Genomic DNA, 21,776 nt, shown 5'->3' with positions numbered 1-21,776 from the left:
TCTACCGTGAGCGCACAGCACTTGGTATTTTGTACACGGGCTTCGCTTGAGGGGGGGGGGGGGGGGGAGGCGGAGGGCCGGTGTCCGGAAAAAAAACCTGCCCTATAAGCACGAATGGTCTGTCAATCGGCAAATTGCTGTCCGCCTGGGGTCTTTTGTCAAACATCCACGAATAGCGCCACCCACTGGTCCAAGATATCGTCCGTTTTGAACAGCAACCCAAAAGTCAGATGGTCATAACTTAAACTCCTCCCCCTTGATTTTGCGGTGGCTTGCAAAAACTCCAGACAACCTTCCAGCGTAGATGGTGTGTCGGCAGATGTGTTTTAACTAACACATATACTACCCCCCCCCCCCTGAAAAGTTGGGACACTCTCGTGTCAAGCGAGAGACCTCATGACTTGTTTCACTTCGGGGGGGGGGGGGGTGAGATACTAAACCGCCTAAAAGTCGGCATTGAAGTTGCACGATATGCATCTGCATCAGAGTCCAGTATTAAATATTCGCCACTGGCGTGCTGACCCAGTCCTAACTGCTCAACTGCACTATTAGCAAAACTTGGGAGCACAATATGGTACCCTACTAATTACTCAATGGGTCCCGTCATCACCGTGACCACGACGCCGGGCAGTGCCGGCTCAGGTCTGGTCGACTCTTGATTTTTGTCCGAGTCCGGCTCAAATCCTTTGAAGTCGAGATTGTCAATAGCCAAGTCTGAGTCAAGTTACAAATAAGTTTTTATGGCGGAACACGTGCGCGCACTACACTGCGAATAAAGTGGCTGTCGAATCGGTCTCTAATTGCCAGGCAAGACCTAAATGTGATCACTAAAAAAGCGACACAATTTTAAAAACATTAAACGAAACGGTTTTAAAAGTTTAAACACATTTTTTTTTTTTATAAACTCGATTCAAATACGACAGGTAGTCCGATATGGAGTCAGCCACTATTCCCAGTCCGAGCTAATTAAGCCGAGTCCAAAAGGTCACGAGTCCAACTTGAACTCCCAGCCGAGTCACGAGTCGAGTCCAAAACAAATATATTGGACTGACTGGGTCCATAATAATTTTGCAGTTTATGTTTTCTAGCAACCGAACCGTACATAAAATTATGATCGACATACAATTAACTTTGGTGCAGTGCTAGTAATTTGCAAACGCCGCCAATTATAGTGACCCGCCTACACATCAGGCCTACACTTTTCGTTGTGGAAAGAAATGCCCAGCAAAAACACTGTTGAGAGGCTCTCAGTCTGCAATAAACCATCACCTTCGCACTGAGTTTTGTACTTTCAAGCATGAAAGCAAGACCACGTTCATTTTAGAGCGGGAGCCGGGGGGGGGGGGGGGGGTTCAGCCTAGCTGGAAAGTTAACCAATTTTCATGTATGCAGCAATGTTCCACATGCATACCAATGTAAGGAAATGGACGTCTGCCGGGCACACTGTGGTGGGTATGGTCAGGAGGGCCATGAGAAAGGGGCCACAAAATTGAGCTAGATCAGCTGGTGAGCTAATTAATCCAATGAAACCTACTGGAAAATGTTGGGCCTAGTCCCAGGTATCATGAATGGCCACTGCCAGACATTTTCAGTGGTGGAAAGTGCCCGCCAGACATGAAAAACCTGTATAGGAGGGGGCGTGGCCATAACCCCCTCCCATTCCTTTTCGCCTTTTCTTCCAGTGAAAGAGCTCAGGGGGCGTGTACGTTGCCTATAACTTTACGTACACGATAACGGCCTATCTGGGCCTCGCCGCTTGTACGTGTATGGCCCGATTTGATCATGAGATCTGAAAACAAAATGCATGAGAAAAACTTCATGTTTATACCGATCAAAATTCATGTTTTTGGCCCAGAGAATTACTTCCTCAACATTTCGATGAGTTCCTCATCATCGACCGTCAAAAATAGAACTGATGTCATTATTTACAATGAAAAAGTTCGGTGAACGGCACAATAAAAAGGCAGAGTTTTATTGTGTGCCGCGCCACGCTGTGCCAGGCACATATCGACACACGATCAAGTATTATAAAATACAGAAAAACAGGCCGGATAACAGCAAAGCGCGGAGTAATAATGTTAAAAGAAATTGTCGCACTTCATCTGTCGAACGACGTTTTTAAAATACACAGCAGTAAATTTTGTTCTCATTTTCTAAAACACATTCGCTGAAATCCATAATTTAGAAAATATTTCGTGTTTGTTTAGGGGCACTATTTTAGTTGCGAGTAGGAATATTAACTCGTGCCCCTTCATAAATTTACATGCGCACGTATATGTAAACAGATACCATTCAAAATGGCGACTGCCATGAACATCGTTTTGGGAATAATCCTGATTTTAGGGTTATTTTCGCCAGAGCTGGAGGCCACCAGGTTCGGCTCGAAGGCAAAGACCATTCACTTCCGCTCAGCAAAAGGGAAGGACGACTTAGGGGAGGGGTACCAGAGGTTCAGACGGCCAAGTGAAGACCAGCAATCTGCCTCGCACTTGCGCGAAACAAGGTCGGCTGACACTGACGGGCAAAGTCGGGATGAACACGACAAGGCGAAAGTGACAGCCGTAAGTTTTCTTTTGAAAAAAAAAAATTGGATTTATTGTTGTAATATATTAACAAAAGCTTTGTGCAGCCTTATTTTTTTTAATGAATTGATAGCTGTCATATTAACAGAGAAGATGCGAAAAAGCTCAGGTTAGGCCGGAAAAAATGTTCAAATTTTCTTGACTCTCCATTGACTTTGTACACAATCGCGGAAGTGGCCACGGGTGGCGTCAGGTTGCAACATGATGTTGCAACCTGACGCCACTGTGGCCACTTCCACGATTGTGTACAACTACAACTACAAAGTCAAGAAAGTTATTAAGTATTTCCTATCAAAATTGGAAATGTTTCTCAGTCCCAGATTCATGTCAAATATCATTTTCGCAGTCCGTAACGCATTTCCCATTTTCTATCGTTACGGTAGACTGCAACTTTTATAAAAACATGAGAAGAAAATATAAAATTAGAAGGAAAAAAGTGAATTTGAATGTTATGAAATTCGGACTTTATTTCTCTTTTAAAAAAAATCCTCCAAAGCCTCAGGTTAGAAAAGGAAAAAAAATTTGAATGCAAAACTGAGATGCGAACCCGCAACCTCGCGGTGCAAAATCCTACCCTCTATCGACTGAGCTGTCGCACTACTTGCTGGAACGTGGGGAAACAAATAATTATATACCTGCGTGCGTATCAAAAAAGTATCGTAGAGGGCGCTAAACAACGGCTGCCGTAACGATAGCCACTTCGTATAATTTTTGCAATGAATGGCCTTCATTCACTTGTTGAGATGGTATGAGGAAAAAAATGGCGTCAGGTTGCAACATTTTTTCCAAGGCATTAGGCCTACATGTACTCCTGATCCTAGTGAAAGGCTATCGTCATGATCGTACGACAGCAATTGTGTAGTTTAAGACCCTATTCCATTAAAGGGACACTACGGTAGGTCCTGGAACAGCCCAATTGGTCTACAAAACGCGCTTTGAACGAGATGATGATAATCGGAAATAACATTTAAAAGTAGGATAGGCCTATAGGCCTAAACATCCACACAACTATCCTTTCAAAACTGGGCGTTTTTGTGGTATTCCTGTATTACGCATGCGAGAACTAATTTCGGGGTCCTCTTTTGCGACCCCATAAATTCGAGCTGTTTGGATGATAATTGTGGTTTCATTCGTACGCGTAAAGTGTTCGCCTTTTGCGGACGTTGAAGAAACCACATTTTTTTGCATTTGTGATTGCATTGGTCACTGCGCGCTGTTCAGACACACAACGTGTATAGTGTACACCGAGAACGACACGAAAAACGTATTCGTACTCCGTCATGTCCGATGTAAACAAGCGGGTTCTTTTTCGTCTTTTCTCGGGAACGGGAAGACATTTAGGTTGGTTTCCTTTCAACCAGATGTTTGAAATAGGCTACAGGGGTGTGAGAATTCAGCTTTTTAGCTGATTTCAGCTTTTTTTGTCTAGATTTGTACTCTGAATTTCAGCTTTTTTGTACACCTACTCTGTACAATATTATGGGAAGTGATTAAATTTCAGCTCTTTTCTGGCTGTTTTCAGCTTTTTTTGCATGTGGCCACTCACACCCCTGAGGCTAAGTAAACAATCCAAAACATAACATTTTCGGGGATTTCAAGACCTAGTGCCCCTTTAATACTATAGTAAGAGAACGAAAGACACTTTGTTTTGGGGCTTAATAATACCTATGGTAAACATTTTTGTCCTATTTTTGTCGCTAACGTTAGCCCGAAAACAAGCTGATGTGTGTGACGTCATGGGATTGTCCTGTACAGCTATTGCATGTTTCTCACGTGTGTGGCAGTGGCATACGACTTGACTGTGGCGAAGTTAAATACTACTTCTGTACATTGATCGGCCGTTGATAAAATAGCAATCTTTTTGGGGGCAATTTTCCCGCGCTCCAACCAAACGACTATTTCATTATCGTCTTGGAATTATTTTCTGTGTACTTGGTATAGGCCTAATGTATATAAAATGCCAATTTTTGTATTGAGTAAATGTGAAACGGAATTTTTCAGCCTGAAACGGACTTTAGGATTTTTGCAAACGGAATTTGCACTTTTCTGAAACGGAAAATCATTGGCCCTACACTTTATGTGTTTGGAATCATCTCAACCAAGTGCCTATACTATAGCCAAGACTAGTTAGGCAAAGTAAAAAAAAAACAAGTTTGTCGTCCCCGCCCGCTTCCTTTTTGGAGGCCGCCTGTGTTTTTTTAATTATTTTTTATTTTTGAAAAATGCAGTAAAAACACTGAAAAAGTCCACAAATTCATCGGAAAATAAATACTTGCGAAATATGTGAGTCAAAGTTTTCAGTAGACCGGTAGACTCTGTCGGTCACTTTGTACACCACATAATATCGACGTGTGATTGCTACCCCTGCGACAGTGCGAGCATGGCGAGTTCACAACAACTCACCCACTTGGTTCCCAGACCAAAAGATTCTGACTATTCCTGATGAATCTACGCGCCCATGGAGTCGAGGCTGAGACGTGAGCGTCAGGAATAACTGTCAGGTCTAGGGAACCAGACTACGTACATGTATGTCTATTGATAGTTTTAGACTTCAGTCTGCCGTACTGTATGCGGTAAATGCCGACTTCAAAGTCAGAATGCAACCGGTATGAGACTAGCTCACGCTGGAGCACGTGTTTAAGGAATTCGCTCGCGACTTTTTTTCAAAAACCCGGACGAGAAACTTTTTTTTTTACTCGGCCTTACATGTATTTAGCTTAATTTTGTGGACAGAGGGAAGGGTCAGGGATTTGATTTATGAACAGAACTTGTAAAACATAAGGCCGAATACAAAAAAAAAACATGTTTCTCCTCCGGGTTTTTGAAAAAAGGAGGAAGAGGGGCTTTTTATTTATTATTTTTTATTTTTTTCAAGATGGCTGCCATTTTAAAATGTCCAGCAACCGTTGGTGTTTCCACTGTTCAGAGACACTTTTAACATGAAAGACAAGCTGGACAAGAGAACTGAACATATTTACAGTGTCATTTAGAGTTGTATTGGTCTACAATGAACAGTTTTAGATGCATTTGCTTTAACCACCTCATTTGTGGACTTTTTCGTTGTTTTTTACTGCATGTTTCCAAAATAAAAAATAATAAAAAAATCCAGGCGGCCTCCAAAAAGGAAGCGGGCGGGGACGAGAAACATGTTTTTTTAACCTCGCCTAAGAGGTGTCCTAAACTACACGATTACCGTTACGACAGCCGTAACGCAACTTTAAAGTACTATTGTTGCGGCATTGTAAAAAAGTCAATGCGCGCGAATACATGTACCAGTATATCATCAGATTTACAACTGCCCGTACAACCAGAACGCTTCGGTAGCTCGACCAATTGAAGTTGGTTACACCTTAGGTGATTGAGCTTGGGATCCACGTTCGAAACCCCTGCCACGATACTTAATTTAAAACAAAAAGTTTGAATAGGTTTCGTAACTTTTAGCTTTTTAATCAAATTTTTCCTTTTATTTGAGAGTAGATGTCATTTTCTTCATTGAAATCAGTGGTTTTGGAGGATTTTTTTAAAAAGGGAAACAAAGTCCGAAATTTAGTTGATTGAATGGTTCCCAACAGTCAAAGATCGTGACGTTGAATACTGAAGGACAGTTCTGTAACGATAACATTAACCCTAACCGCCCTGAATCCTCCAAAATCCTTTTTGCAAATTGGAGGAATTTGCAGTGACATCCTCCGCACTGCTCCAGGATGTCACTGCCTCTGCCTCAGCCTATTAACAGACATAGCCGGAGGATTTTGCAGGATTCAGGCAGTGGTCATCCCTCCATGCACCATATTCAAGAAATAATGGAGGAATTTGCAGGATTGAGGCTATGTGCTATTTTTCCATGAGGCCAATTGGAGGATTTTGCAGGATTGAGGCTACATCCTAGCAAAAAGGCCTAGGGAGTTAGGGTTAACAGTGAAAAGTCGCGTTACAGCTGCCGTAGCGATAGCCACTACGTAAAAAAAAGCTTGCAGGTCTGGTACCCAGACTAAATTTAACACCCCCCCCCCCCATTTAAGCCAATTCAACATCTCGTGTGAGCAATGAATTGTGGGCAGAATTTTGGATTATGAACAAACCCGTGTGATGCTGTTGGCTCGCAGTACTATCTACTGCGGCCTTTTTGCTGTTTCAACTGCGTGTGTGCACATCAGATTCAAAGATTTAGTTTCAGGAGATAAACAAAGCAGATGAAGGCACACAGGTCTCTGCACACAAGTCGCCTACCGGTACATTATACTTGAAATCCTCCGCACTGCTCCAGGATGTCACTGGCTCTGCCTCAACAAATTGACAGTGATTGCTGGAGGATTTTGCAGGATTGAGGCAGTGGCCACCCCTCCAAGGACCACATTCAAGAAATACCGGTAACGGAGGATTTTGAAGGATTGAGGCTGTATTTTTTTTTTATAATGAGGCAGTTGGAGGATGTTGCAGGATTGAAGAACTAGCAAAAAAATAAGGAGTTTGGTTAAGGCCAAAAAAAAAAGTCTCCGGTTTCTGGTATGCGCGCGTGTCGCCGTAGCCATGCGCGTCGGCAAAATGAAAAAGTTTTTTTTTCAATGAAAGATGATGTCTCAAAACCGCCAAACTCACTGGTTTGACTGGAATTCTGCTGCTGCGCAATTTCAACGTGTTTTTAGATGGGGTTATGATCGAGAATAAGCTTTATGTGGCCTCTCTGGACTCCCATATATTTGTACTAAGTTTAGTCGGGCACCATTTGCAGTCATCAGCCGACATTTGAAGCAAAAAACTCGGGTAAAAAAAAAAAAAAAGCCGCGTCGCCGCACCACTTTTTGGACAAGCTCCATACCAGAAACCGGAGACTTTTTTTTTTTGGCCTAAAGTAAAAGTCCCATTTTCTCCAAATCAAGTCTTTGTTCATGCCTAATAATATTTCAGCACTACTACATTGTAAAAACGATTTTCTTGCATTAAAAGAAAAATAATGCTTATTTCAAGAAATATTTTCTTGTCTCATGCCCCCAAAAATTGCTAGGGAGTGAGACAAGAATGTTTTTCTTGACATCAGATATTTTTTCTAATTTTAAGAAGCAGCTAGTGAATAAAAGGTATATACAGCAATTAATAATTTCAAACTCTGATAATTGAATTTAAATAGAACACTAAAAATGAGCCAAATAAAGCACAACATTTGAATCACAATTTCCTACTATTAAGATCAGAACATGTGTCGTCAAATGAAAAGCCCCCTCTTACGTAATTTGTTAATGTTCCTAGTACAGGTTGTTTATTGTTTGAAAAAGAATGAAGAAAAGTAATAGGGCCTATTTGTTTAATTTTACCAGGCTGAAAGTTATGTCTGGTGCACATTCACTATTTATCTAAGAATGTAGATTACAAAAAAGTAGACTGTTTATACTAAGCTTTTAGTGAGAAATGAACAGGATGACAATTTGACTAACAAACTCTGCAGGTCCCTGATGTACCACATAAAAAGCTTCCAGCTCTTTTCCTCCATGTAGAGAATTCATTGGAGTTCCTGCTTATAATATAATTATGCAGAACTGAAGTGGGTACACTTTGTATGCAACCATGCAACTTTGTCAATCACTATTATGTACATGTTCAGGAATGACCTTGAACACAACTAGTACAAATATTGGCTAGCTGAAAAGCCATTCCTGTTTTTCACCAGCCCATTGTACAAATAAGAAAAGGGAATACATGTACAGCATTTGCTGTTGTGTTGTAATTTTCAGAAACGGATGGATTTTGGGGTTAGTATTGTATTGCAATTATTGTTGCACTGACCTGTTTAAAGTTTTGTCTTCATAGATGATGAAAAAAAACCAGGAGAAAACCAAGAATTATTTTTGGTATTTGTAGTCTAGTTACTGCAGACGAAACAGATGTATAGCTTTATAGCCGTTACAAATGAAAGAGAATAGGCATTCTGTCTGTTGATTTTGTTTTTCTGTCTGTCTTTTTTTTTATTACATACAGGAAATACAGACACACTTTGCTGATATTTACATGTACCCCGTTTTTACAATCAGAATGGGTGTTTGCGTAACATGGCGTAACACTGTGTAACATCGCGTCAGCAATTTTATCCCGTCAGGACAACTACCACATTGAGAAGAGATACATGTACACACTGTATACAATGTATATGTTTTTGCACGAATTGGCTTCGAGTTTAGGAGTTAGGCCTTAATTAATTTAATACACATTATGTAATTCTACCGATACTTGTATGTGTTCCTGAAGTTGAGGTTCTGCTGGCTGAACATGTGTAGGCCCTACATGTACATTTTTTTCCCTCTCATTTTGCTCCCTGACTTCCCAGCTTTATTGCCAGTAACCATGGTAACTAGAAAAAAAGGAACACATTCACCTGTCTCAGTACATGTAATGTAAGGATAAAATCTTTGTGAACACTCAACATTGCACTTTTGGGGAAAGTTTTTCCATAGTGAGCCATGTGTAACATGTTGTACAAATAAATTGAAAATGATTGAATTAAAAGAAAATGAGTAACTTGTTTTGATTTATTCAGTTCCCTAATGTTTGTGTGACATTGTGTGTGTGACATTGTGTGTGTAGCTGAATCAAAATTCAAATTTTAGGGGATTATAACTTCTTGAAAAGGATAGCGTTGTCGGATCGGAATTTGTGTATTGAATTTGTCTGGTTTGGAAGGTTTGTACCATTGTGTGCGGCTGAATCAGAATTCTACATTCTATTACCGGTAGGTCACCTATTTCTAAAGTACATGTACATGTGTTTCGCAATTCCCCACAGGGACTTTTCTGGTTATCAATAGGTTTTTGTCAGATGCGGAAGGGGCCCTGTTGCACTTTAAATGGTTGGGCACTGGTTAATGGTGCAGACTGTACCGAATATTGTACATGAGCAGGGGCCAATTTCATAGAGCTGCTTAAGCACAAAATTTGCTTAAGCACAAAAACGTCTTGCTTAATAAAATCAGGTTACCAGCCAAAACTCCATGCGATTGTTATGCTAAGTAAACAACAGCTAAATACCAGTCACAAGCAATGTACATCACATGGAGTTTTGGCCGGTAACCTAATTTTACTACTTAGCAATGTTTCTTCGTGCTTAAAACACATTTTCAGCTTAAGCAGCTCTATGAAATTGGGCCATGCATGTCATCAATGCGTACACGTATACCTCTTAATTTGTGTCAGAATACAATGTACAAAAAATATGTACCCGGTAAATTAGGACCTAACTTGAATCCTCTATACATGTACCTGTAGCTGTGCCGAACATGCAATGTACATTGTACACGCACATATCAAAATCCTAATATCTGATCAATCACCGAATGCCCAAACATGCCAAATAACATATGAGCCGACTCAAGAAGATGACAAAAAATGTCTGTGATGAAATTTTATTTGTGTAAGCTATTGGTTTTCCTTGTTTGTCCAATAACACCTTATTGTGGACACTACATTGTTTTTGTACTTTTAATACCACAAATAGGCCTACTAGAATACTAAAATTTGAAAATAATCTAAAATCTGACACAAGTACTGAGTTCATTGTGGACATAATAGCATTTTACAACATAAAACTATTTACAAAAACCCTAGGAAAAAACACACAATTATGTGTATTAGATAGAGGGATAAAAGAAGAAGAAACAAGAGACTGAGAGAGAAAACAAAATCCAAACAAAACTTAAGGCTTTTCCAATGGTGCCTTCTAAAAAGCCAGTGAAAAAAGCAATAAACAATCGAGCCATAAACAAGATGAATTTTGTTAATGGCCGTGGACAATTTGAATAACCTGGAAAATATTGAACTCTGTTTGATGTGGTCGGGCCGCTGTTAATTTGACTGCTGTTGTGTGTATGTATTTATGACGGAAGAGTTATTTACTTTTGATGATATCTCCTCACCTTGGAGCTACTGCAAACACTTGACTAAATTTACCCATATTCATAGGAAGGATAAGAAAAGACAAATGAGAGAAGAAAAAGAAAATAGGGGTGTGCATTTACGGGGAGTGCGGGAACCGGGTAACGGATTGAAAAATAAACATGGGTACCCGGGTACCCATTTAAAAAAAGACCAATATTCAAATCTCAAGAAATTGCTGTTCAGGTTGTTCATTCCGGTAAATGTCCGTACAATAATACTACATGTACATATGTACATATGTACATATGTACAACATGTACATTGGTGCATCAATATAGCAAGATACAAACTTCATAGTAGGGCTCGCGCACTCGCTGTTTGCTGCCGGTGATCACTTAGTGTACAAAACGAATGCGCGCAACATACACACGCCCGGTGATTTTGTTTCAAAAAGTCGGATGTTTTCATTCCCCATTTATAAGTTAAAATTTTGAAATATTCCTCGTAATTTATAAAGATAGTTCAATGATGTAATAAACTTACATATTTTGCCATTGTGATTGGGATTTGAGTCGAAATTACACTGTTTTTTGCTGTTTGAAAAGTCTCATTTTAACTCCGAGTACGAAAAATGCTGCGCGCACGACATGTTACGTTCACGGGCCATGCGGCACGCACAGACCGGTCCAAGCGTTCAAGATCCACGGCAAGAATTGTCTGCCCTGGTGACTGTGTTTAACTCGGTCTCGACGGTAGTGTAGCATAGCAGATGTCAAGAAGCCATACGTCAGTCGAAAGCTTATTGAAAATCTCAGTCAACCATCCACGTTCCATGATAATCGGCCTATGCGTTGCAAAGTTACGATTCTTTTTGTTTTTCCCAAAACTTTTTCATCACGAAATACATTGAAAATAATAATGGAACCTTGAAAATTGTAATTAGTGATATCGAAGCTTGAATTGCTTTTTTAAAAACCTTCAAAATATGATTTTATTTTAGAGTTATAGACACATTTGTGTCGCGATGGATTTTCATCATGGCGCCTTCTGTTTGACAGCGCGCGTCGTGTAAGCATCACTGTTTCGTTCCCGGCACGCGATAATGTAAACGCAACGGAAAATTATCACGTGTGAGATCGAGTGCAGCCAAAACATTGGCACGTGATGCGTATTATTGTCGCGTAATGCATATTCTACACTGATTCCCTTCATGGCCCGTACGGTCAGAATATATTAGTGGATACCAGTGTAAGTCCTTCGTTTTCGGAATCCGTCCAGACTCCATCGCACGTGGTGTAAACGAAATGGAACTCGGAGTGTTTTTGCTACCGCAGTACCGGCCATCATTTCACTTTTTGCTTACATCGTAGTTCCTCGATCTTAAAAATCGATCTCTCCTTGTATCTCAGGTAGCATATCTAATAACTTTGTGGCCGTTTTTGAGAGTGAAATCTGATGTTTTTAAAGTTTGTTGGGTGGCTATAGCATGTACGATTTTTGTGTACAAAAACTGATGGGCACTGATGTAACGTTAGGCCATTGGAATTACGCAGGAAAATCATTACGCTCGGCGCATACTTTTTTTACTAAATTACTAGGCTTATGAGATTTGCACCAAAATCGGATAAAATAACCCAAATATGAGAGAAACTTCGTTTTATAACCTAAATGGGATACCCAAGTTTTATATCTTTGTTTAAATTTTTGTCAAATTTGGGGATTTTGGGCATTGAGAATTGGACTTCGGCTTGGGCCAGTTTACACGTTTACGCATGCCAGACTGAAATTTCTCCATTTTGGCCAAAAATTAGCCAAAAAAAGTAGGTTTTTTTTAGATTTAGATTTTTTTGTGGTCTTTTTTAGGGCCCACATGCTGTATCTACACACAATCCTTGTGTCATCCAAATTTGGTGAGAATATGTGCTAGTGAATGGAAGTTTTGTTACTTTTAGTGCTTTTTGGGTAGGACTTAGTCATTTTTCAACCTTGCCGTTCATGATTTTTAGTGTAAAAGTACATTTTTAACATTCATTTTATTGCACATCAAGTTTTTTATCAACTCAAAACCAACTGAAACCAATAGTATTTGTGATAAACAATGGACAAAAACAAGTTAAAGTTTACCAAAGTGTTTATTTACACCATAACAGATGTTCAAATATGCCTTTTTATTCAATTTCACAAAAAATCACCATTTTCGTACACATTTCCTATACAAAATAACGTCATTTGATCGACATATATTTGGCCATAACTTTGGATTGCATGGTTTAATTTTTGCAATTTTACCATCATTTGTTTTCTTTTTGGGTGGGCTTTACAATGAAAGCAATCTCTTAAACAAATACAACCATTGAAAAAAAAGTTCACTAGCCCTATTCATAGCTTTAAGGTGTAAACTGCGGCGAGCGTCATAATCGTAAAATACTGGTAGGCCTATGTTTTTCGGTTTTTTTTATTTTGAAAATTCACCACAAATGACATTCAAAACCTTTCCTTTGCATTGTCTGAGAAGTTAGGCCTACTTTATGTAAAGTTGATTATGGTACTCGATCCCATAATCTGGAGCCGGCTCCAACGGTTGGGCACCCAGTTCCAATGCATAGCCCTGGAAGAAACATACAATTACAGGGCTGCACCCGAACCGGGTACCCGAGAACCCTACTGCTGATTTTAGGAACCAGTTCCATGGGATCGGGTACCCGTAACCAACTTTACAAATATTACTTAAACTTCTCGGACAATGAAAAAGAAAATGTTATTGGTGGGGAAATTTCAAATGAAAACCAGGCTACACAGGTATGGAAAACCAACTGATTTCACATTTATGACGCTCGGGAAAGTTGCAGTTTTCACCATAAAGGTATAAAGCTCAATGTACACACTTGTATTGTGCTGCATTGATAAACTGATGTGGAAGTAGTCACTATCGTGTGGACCTTTATGCATAATCTGAACAGCAACTTCTAAAATTTAAATTTTTGGGTTGAGTTTCTTTAGCGGAGACCTGGGTTTCTTTAATTAACGGGTTAGGTACCAGTGTTATATCAAGTACACTGTACTACCCACAAATGTACCGTAGGTCCCTGTTGATGTAAATGTAATACGGTACATGTGCCTCGATCGTGTAATATGGCGTCAAAATATAGCTCAGTACCGGTATATGGCCACTGAGTATAACAATTGCCCAAATATACAGTGGAACACCTTTATAACAAGGTCCTTGGGACTTAACGAATTACCTTGTTATAACAGGTACCAAGTTGTATTAACAGTAACGGACAACAACGAAAAACAAAGACTTGGGACGTAAAATATTGCTTGTTATAAGCAGTACCTTGTATTAACAGTGCTCTTCTTATGAAGGTTTGACTGTATTCAGGTATTGGTACCAGATGCGTACATGTATACATACTATTTATGTACATGTATGCATGTACATACGAGTATTAAATGCTCCATTAGGTTTTCTCATTATTACAGTATACACTGATGAATTTGAAACATGTACTGGTCTGCTAGACATGACAGACACACCAACAGTAAACATTAACTACTATACATGTAATATTATCAAGGTAGCGGTTTTTATGTCCTCAATCAATGTATTGAAAGTTTAGTAACTATATGTACACAATATGTATAACTCCCTACCGCAGGTCTGCTTTTTCCTCGCAATTGTGCTTTTTCATGCGTAATCAACTGATTATTACACATGAAAAGATCCATTTTTCAAAATGTCCACATTGTGGTGAAGAGGTCCTCTTCAACATGTTCAAGGTAAAAACGACCCTCCCCTTTCACCAGGCTACACATTTTTTTGTCGGTGTGTGAATTTCATTTAAAAAAATCACTAGGCAACTGCGCTACATGTAGTACAGTACAGGTATACATGTACCGGTACATGAAGCATGAAATGTGTTATTAGACCAGCGCACATTTGCAGTGTGAATAAATAATGTGTACATGTGTACATAAAAAGTTAAACCTACATGTAAAGCCAAGTACAGAAAAACATTCTCTTGCATTGATTTTAAAATGGGAAGCATGTACATGTATATTACATGTACATGGACAAATATTTTACTTGGTCTAGTGCAAAGAATGCACTAGACAAGTTTACAATGTATATAGACAAGTTTACAATGTCCAGAGACCCAGAGGATATTTTTATCCCTGTTTGTGCATAAAAACATGCACTGGTAGGCCTACATGTCATTGAACAATATAGCCCACCAAACATGTTTATACAATGGAGGTAGGAAATGCATGTTTCCTACACCTCTCCATGAGTATGTACATGTACATGTACATACTTAAGGACGTATATAGGGGCCTACAGGGCGAGTCAAAAAAGAAAGCGGAACCCAAACCCCAAAAATATATTTCATATTCAGAAAAATGTGTAGCACCAAAAATATAGTAATGACTGGAAAGCCAATTTCATAATCTTCTTTAAGATGAAAAAATACTTCAATTGCTCAATCCATTCAAAGTATATCACCATTTAAACACAATGACCCTAAAAACCTCTTTCGTCCAAAATGGTTATTTCAAGAATCGTCGTCAGTGATAAAACCTCAGTTTATAAGTTAAAAATGTTGAAAAAAGTCCTTTTGAAGGCCCGACTTTAAAACAAAAGTGGATTTTATAAATCATCTGTTTGCCTAATAGCAGGGTTGTTAATAAAGATATTGTGTACTCCAGTTGTTGAAACATGTATGTTTTCTGTGTCATTTTCTTTGTTGTTCCAAACACACAATAATTTTGGTGGTTTTTTTGGGGGGGGGGGGGAGACAAAACGGGTTTGAGGGTCATTGTGTTTACATGGTGATATTTGTTGAATTCTGACTGGATTGAGCTATTTCAGTAATTTTTCATCTAAAAGTCATTTACATGTAGGCCCTAGTTTCTGAAATTGGCTTACCAGTCATTTATTAGTTTCGGTGCTACATATTTGTTTAATATAAAGTACATTTTGGGGGGTTTTGTTTCCGCTTTTTTTACTGAAAATTTGGTATCACACTCTGTTGTCATGAAACTATTGACAAGAAGTCTCGGGGTTGTTTGATTCAAATCATTGATTGAGATCACTTAAAAATAGTGAAAATATATGTATTTTTAAGAGTGAATCTTTTGTAGAAAAAAGTCTTTTGGGGGATTTAAAGGGAATATACATCATTTGCTTTTGCTGTAATTTTCAGAAATGGATGGAATTGGGGGGTTGGAAATATAAAGCAAATATAGTTACACTGACTTTTTGGAGGTTTTGGGTTCGAAAATGCTATGAAAACCAAGAAAAACGATCATTTTCCTGTAGTCTGGTTCCCTGACTCCATATAAGAAGAAACAGAGCAGTTTACATACATTGGGGAATTGTAAGGTCAGGGAACTAGTCTAGCTTGCTCGTACCCGTTCATAGGTTTGTAATCGATTGTAAACAAGTGCAATGGTCAATTGGGGCCAGTATTTGAAAAAAAGCCAGTTGTTTCCAACGCTGATCGGCCGATCAGCGTTGGAAATTGATACAAAAATACCACTTTTCTTGAAAATGACAGGTTACCAGGTGCCGTAATTTTACAGGATGCTTTAGACTGTCATTTACCAACATCCTATTAAGGTATTTTGCAAAAACTTGGTAGTTTTATTTTTGGATGTTTGCAAATGTTGTATATTCCCTTTAAGAGTTCCAACAAAACAGTGCAGATTATACAGAGTTAGCCAGATGTGTGTGGAATAAACCAATTTGAGTCAAATTTGATGTACTTTTCGTATTTACTCATTTAGATACAAGATAAAAATAAAATAAATTTGATTTAAATGAAAAAAAAAATCTGATTGAAATCTAAAAAAAATCTTGTTTTTTATAAACCCCCAAAACATGATTTTTATCAACCCTGGAAATTGTACGTTTGGTTGTGGATTTCAGGCTACAATGTGTAAAGCCGGGGCAAATGTTATTATTTTGGGGTTTTTTGGGCTTGATTTTGTTTTGTAATATGTCATTGAGCATACATTGTACATGTATATGTACATTGTACATTATGTACTGCATTTGTACAGTGTAGCATACGCTAGATGTAAAGAGGTGTATGTCACATGTATTTACATGTATCTTTTTTTATCTGAATGTTGGCTGTTTGAACTCCCGCATCTTCCCAACGTGCCATTCTGAAGTTCTATAGATGATTCATTATTGCCATGGTTACCGTGCGTCTGTTGTGTGGATTTTTCTGAGGGAACGAATATAATGATGTTGATGATTAATTTGTTATGTTGAATACTTGTAAATGATTTACACATGAGTATATTGTGTGTCTGGATAGTAGTACCGGTGTATACATGTACATTTTTACATGTACATGTATTTAAATGCATTTATGCAGTTGATGTTACGGATTTGGAGCCATATACTAGTATGTACAACACATGTATGTACTTGTCTCTTGAAAGCATACACTGTTAGCATGGAACATGGACAATGTACATCGAATTAATCATCAGAACCAAACAAAAAGCTAGCACAAATTCTGTATTTTAATTTATATGGTAAATACTGGTGGAGGGAGAAATCAGAGATTAAAATATTCGATTTCACCTGAAGTTCCCATTCAGCTCACAGTCAGGCCAACACAAGTGATCAGTGAGCTGCCGCATGAAATACTGTTTCAATGACTGGTACAGTTTGCAGTACTCATTGACCACTGGGCCTTTTGCAAAAACACTCCAGAGTTGTAATGTTGAAAAAAATGTGATTGGAAGTGTTGCAAATTATTGCTTTTGGCAGAGTTTCTGGCAAAAATATACCCTGGAGGGTAAGTGTAGTCCCACTTGTTTGTCTTTTTTAAATTATTATTTTGTCCTTTTTTTTAAAGCATGGCGGCAACTTTTCAAGCTTGGCGGGTGCCTCAGAAAGCATGGCGGGGCACCAGGTTATTTTTACAGGTTGGAGAACACTGAACATACCGGTACATGTAAACTATTTGATGACTAATTAACCTTAACGCATGTTTTTACTCTACCCTTCAGTACGATCTGATTGACAGCAATCCGGAGCTCATCGTTCACTGGGCCGGCGCGGGTAGCGACATGATCGTCTGCCTAACCCGAGAAATCACCCAGTCTAGCACATCCAACACCCGTGTCTACTTCTCCTACGATTACGGTCAAACATTTGAGAAGAAGGAAGGCCTAAACATAGACGGTGCGCAACCAGCAATATTTGACTGGTTCTACCACATCCCATCAGATGTCGACCGGGTGAGCTTTCTTTAAGAGTGATCTCTTTTGTAAATAATAATAATAATGCTAAAGTTATCCCGCGAGCGCGAGTGGAACATGGAATAATGTGATGCGCGACAGAGTGTTATGTGGGACACAGACACCCTACATTTTACGTGTTCCACGAACGCGAGCGGGACACTAATTTACCTTCAAGCAAATTTGGCGCGCAGTAAAGACTAAGGGCGTATGCCGTACACGATCTTTTCAGTTGTTATCCTATTACATGTACATGTGTGTGTTGTACGGAATGGCGCTTGCATCTTTGAATAGTGCAATAAACGGAGTGTGGTATGGACCGTGGCCGTGCTACATGGTTATATGTAGCCAACTTGTTGCCATGGATCGACCAATCAGGATCGAGTATTCAACTTTACTTGAAGATAATAATAATAAGATTGACATTTTGCAAATTGCATAAAAATGTTCCGATGCGCATATGCAATTACAGTATGAAATTGAAAATTGTACAGTAAAAACTTAAAAACAACAATTCAACAGTAATATTTTATACAATTAAACACTAACCCTTACCTCCCCAACTTCATCAAAATCCATCCCCCCATTTTGGTGGATTTTGGGGGACTTGGCCCTGCAGACCTGGTGTGACTAAATATTGATGGAGTTGGACTAGGGCCTGGAGGCCTGAAGCAAAGCATGCATTGGAAGCAGTGGGATTGATGGATTTTGGCGGCCTTGGTCCGATACTAAGTAAAATACAGTAGGGAGTTACGTTAATACAATTACACAATTTAACAAACAGTTATAAAACACTACAACTGGACAAACACCAAAGTTAAAAGTTGCTAATGCAATGTACATTGTAAACATACAATTATTCATTTGAATGTCCAGGATAAGTTGCAAACAGGTTTATCTGCAGTGAATATCTTTACCTTCAGCAGTGAAGTTGGAAAGTCATACAATCTTGATCTACATGTACAAGCAAAGACTCCATATCGCCATCTACATGGTGAAAAATAAAAACCCTAGGTACATGATGAAAAACATACACATACATCACCATCTACATGGTGCCAAACTAACCCAAATGTTCACATTACCATCTACATGCTGAAAAAAACAACAGTATATCACCTTATAAATACTTGGTGAAAAACAAACCAACTTACCACCATCCGGATGATGAAAAAGTGATTTTACCACCATCTACACAGGAAAACAAACATTCATATCACCATCTACACGATTTTAAAAAAACCACTTCAACATTTACATGAAGTTCCCGAACCTAGATTTGATTCGTCTTGTTTGAGCACCCTGCTGCTCGACCAAGCTTGCCAGTGATTGGGAAGGTTACAGGTTACTTGTACTTGTTACAGGACTACTTGTACATGTACAGGAACAAAATTGAAATCCGGTCTCAAGTGGACTAAGACTTACGGTAGTGAATTACATTGCATTGCGTTGGTTTGCAGTACCTGTTTGTGGACACCATCCACAATGTAGTGTTTCGGACCATTGACGGGGGCCATACCTGGACTCACTTCCACACACCAGCCCCAATGACAACCATCAGTATGCACCAGACCGACCCAGACATTCTCCTTGGGATGAATGATGATGATTCGGACAAGACAGTAAGTATTTGATAACACCTCATGAATATTCATGGTGTTATCTGATGTAATGCATATTCATTATGAGCAGTTCGATTTGTGTCAATCAAGATAACTGCCAACCCTATTAAGTACTAGTCCCACCCGGACATCCTTTGGATGGATGAAACTGAGACAGTATTTGAATACACCTGGTGCATATTCATGACATCTAATGCATAATCATGAGAGCATGCAGCACGTGTCAGTCTAGATGGCTGCAATTCCTTTGAACCAGACCAACCAGGACATTACCCATGGAATAGATGATAATGATAGAGACTAGAGCACCGGTACCTGTATGTGATTACAGCTCATGCTTATTCATGATTCTATATCCGTACATACATGTATCATGAAAAGCGCACTTACATTTTTGTATTTTGTCAGCAGGCAAAACGGTTGCTCCTTCATCAGACAATAGGTGGCATCGTTAAAGTATGAACAATAATGATAGGGGCAAGAGAATATAATTTTCAGAAAGTTTCAAATACGTGACCCTAACTTCAAAAGTCTGTTTGATGTCATGTTTGTTTTTAGCTGTATAAGTCAGAGAACTTTGGCGCTACCTGGACGCAGATACAACGTGATGTGAGGTCGTTCAGTTGGTAAGCATTGAACAAGTTTCATAATCCTAGCACTCCCAGATCCTGTGAAAAGCAGTATTTATGTACATGTACATGTTAGTGTTCTTGAGCAAGACACTCTACCTTCAGCTCTAACACATTGTTGGTAAAGTCGGATTTGTACTGCCTGGGGCAGCTATGTATTTACTCTTATTACCTGTTGGTTATTGGTCGTGGGTGTTCTTCTTGTGTGTGTTCATTTTAGGGGTGTACCAGGGGTGGACAGACCGGACACCCTGTACATAGAGAGACGTGAACCCACAGGGTTGTCCACCATTCTCATGTCGGAGCATTACTTTGACTTCGATTGGGAGACACAGGTGATAATCGGCAATGTGCTGGATTTTGAAGTGCGGGACGAGTACATGTTTGCAACGCAGACCGCCCCCATACCGGTGAGTCTTTTGGAACACTTTAACTGGAACTGGGGGAGTGTGGCCTAGTAGTTCAGGGCAATTTGGCCTAGTGGTTAAGGGTTCGTGACTCATGGTCAGAGGGTCAGGGGTTCAAATCAAGCTGCTGGTCATATGTTGCGCGCTTGGGTAAGCCAGTTCAATCCCACTTGCCTCTCTCCACCCAGGTGTATAAATGGCATGGTTAGGGCTTTTGACTCATGATCAGAGGGTCAGGGGTTGAAATCCAGCTGCTGGTCATATGTTGGGCCATTGGGCAAGGCAATTCAATCCCACTCACCTCTCTCCACCCAGGTGTATAAATGGCATGGTTAAGGCTTGTGACTCATGATCAGAGGGTCAGGGGTTCATATCCAGCTGCTGGTCATATGTTGTGTCCTTGGGCAAGGCACTTCAATCCCACTTGCCTCTCTCCACCAAGGTGTATAAATGGCATGGTTAGGGCTTTTGGCTCATGATCAGAGGGTCAGGGGTTAGAAATGCAGCTGCTGGTCTTATGTTGTGTCCTTCGGCAAGCCACTTCATCCCCACTTGCATATCTGTCAACCCAAGTGTATAAATTACATTAGCTGGGGAGTTATCTGTAATGGACTGGCATCCCAGCCAGGGGAATAGATATATTCTCAGGTGTTTCTTGCCACTGAAACCAAAGATAAACACTGATTGGCCTGATTGGCGCGTGTCAGACTTTACTTGTTACCCTCGTCTTGAGAAGAGTAGGGCTCTGGTAGAAATGTAACAACAGACCATGAAACATGCAAACAGGCCATGTCTTAAGGATCTTCCCAACAGGAGCCCCGTGTTCCAGTTACTAAATAAATGGCTAAGATAAGAAATTGACTAGAGCATGCAAGATGTGACCCAAGGTTCTCTAGATTACTTTAATTTACAAGTGTTCTACCAACTGAGCTATCTGGCCCTATGTGAGTACACTCCCAATTTGAATACAATTAATCGAGGCCACCAATGTAGGGCTTGAATAAGTTGGATGGCACCTCTGCTCAGCGATAAGTTTACCTTAGATGGCAGATATTGCTGTTTTTATGGCAACATTCATGGTTCTTTTCGAATCCCTGTTCTTGACAACGCTCGTGTTAACCCGACACGAGAACAGCGGTCTCGAACGTAACGAACAGACCCGAGAGGGCGTTCCCGGATCGATTTTTTCACTCCCCGGTTGATGGAGGGTTCGGCGAGGTGCAGCTTGAACAAAATGGCGGACTGTGCAGATTCTCAAGTTGTTTGTGGTTTTTTTTTTGCTAATACCCTAATGATTGGAATAAGAATACCATTATAGTTCAGGTCTGCAATTTCATCCCCGCATGTCCGGTTTTGCAACAGTCGTCCTCGTTCATTTGGAATAGGCCTAAGTACAAATTTGCATTGCTTTATA

The 21,776-nt window shown here is 39.7% G+C and overlaps 1 protein-coding gene across 3 annotated transcripts in view; it reads left to right on the top strand.

The window, feature by feature from the left end:
• The first annotated feature begins 2,252 nt into the window (after positions 1-2,252).
• LOC119733266 (sortilin-related receptor-like) overlaps positions 2,253-21,776 on the top strand; it is a 75,110-nt gene continuing 55,586 nt past the window's right edge. For 2 of the 3 annotated variants that reach the window (XM_038206850.1, XM_038206852.1), the window contains exons 1-5: positions 2,254-2,561; positions 17,474-17,704; positions 19,165-19,326; positions 19,885-19,952; positions 20,176-20,365. In XM_038206850.1, coding sequence (XP_038062778.1) covers positions 2,298-2,561; positions 17,474-17,704; positions 19,165-19,326; positions 19,885-19,952; positions 20,176-20,365 — 915 coding nt within the window. In that variant the 5' untranslated portion in view covers positions 2,254-2,297. Of the gene's footprint in view, positions 2,562-17,473; positions 17,705-19,164; positions 19,327-19,884; positions 19,953-20,175; positions 20,366-21,776 lie in introns of all 3 variants that reach the window. The other variant, XM_038206851.1, reaches the window with a different exon arrangement.

Source organism: Patiria miniata, unplaced genomic scaffold (assembly GCF_015706575.1).
Source record: "Patiria miniata isolate m_02_andy unplaced genomic scaffold, ASM1570657v1 HiC_scaffold_25, whole genome shotgun sequence".
Taxonomy (NCBI): Eukaryota; Metazoa; Echinodermata; class Asteroidea; order Valvatida; family Asterinidae; genus Patiria; species Patiria miniata.
Note: the sequence above shows the minus strand (reverse complement) of the source record. Positions and strands in the feature narration are given on the sequence as shown.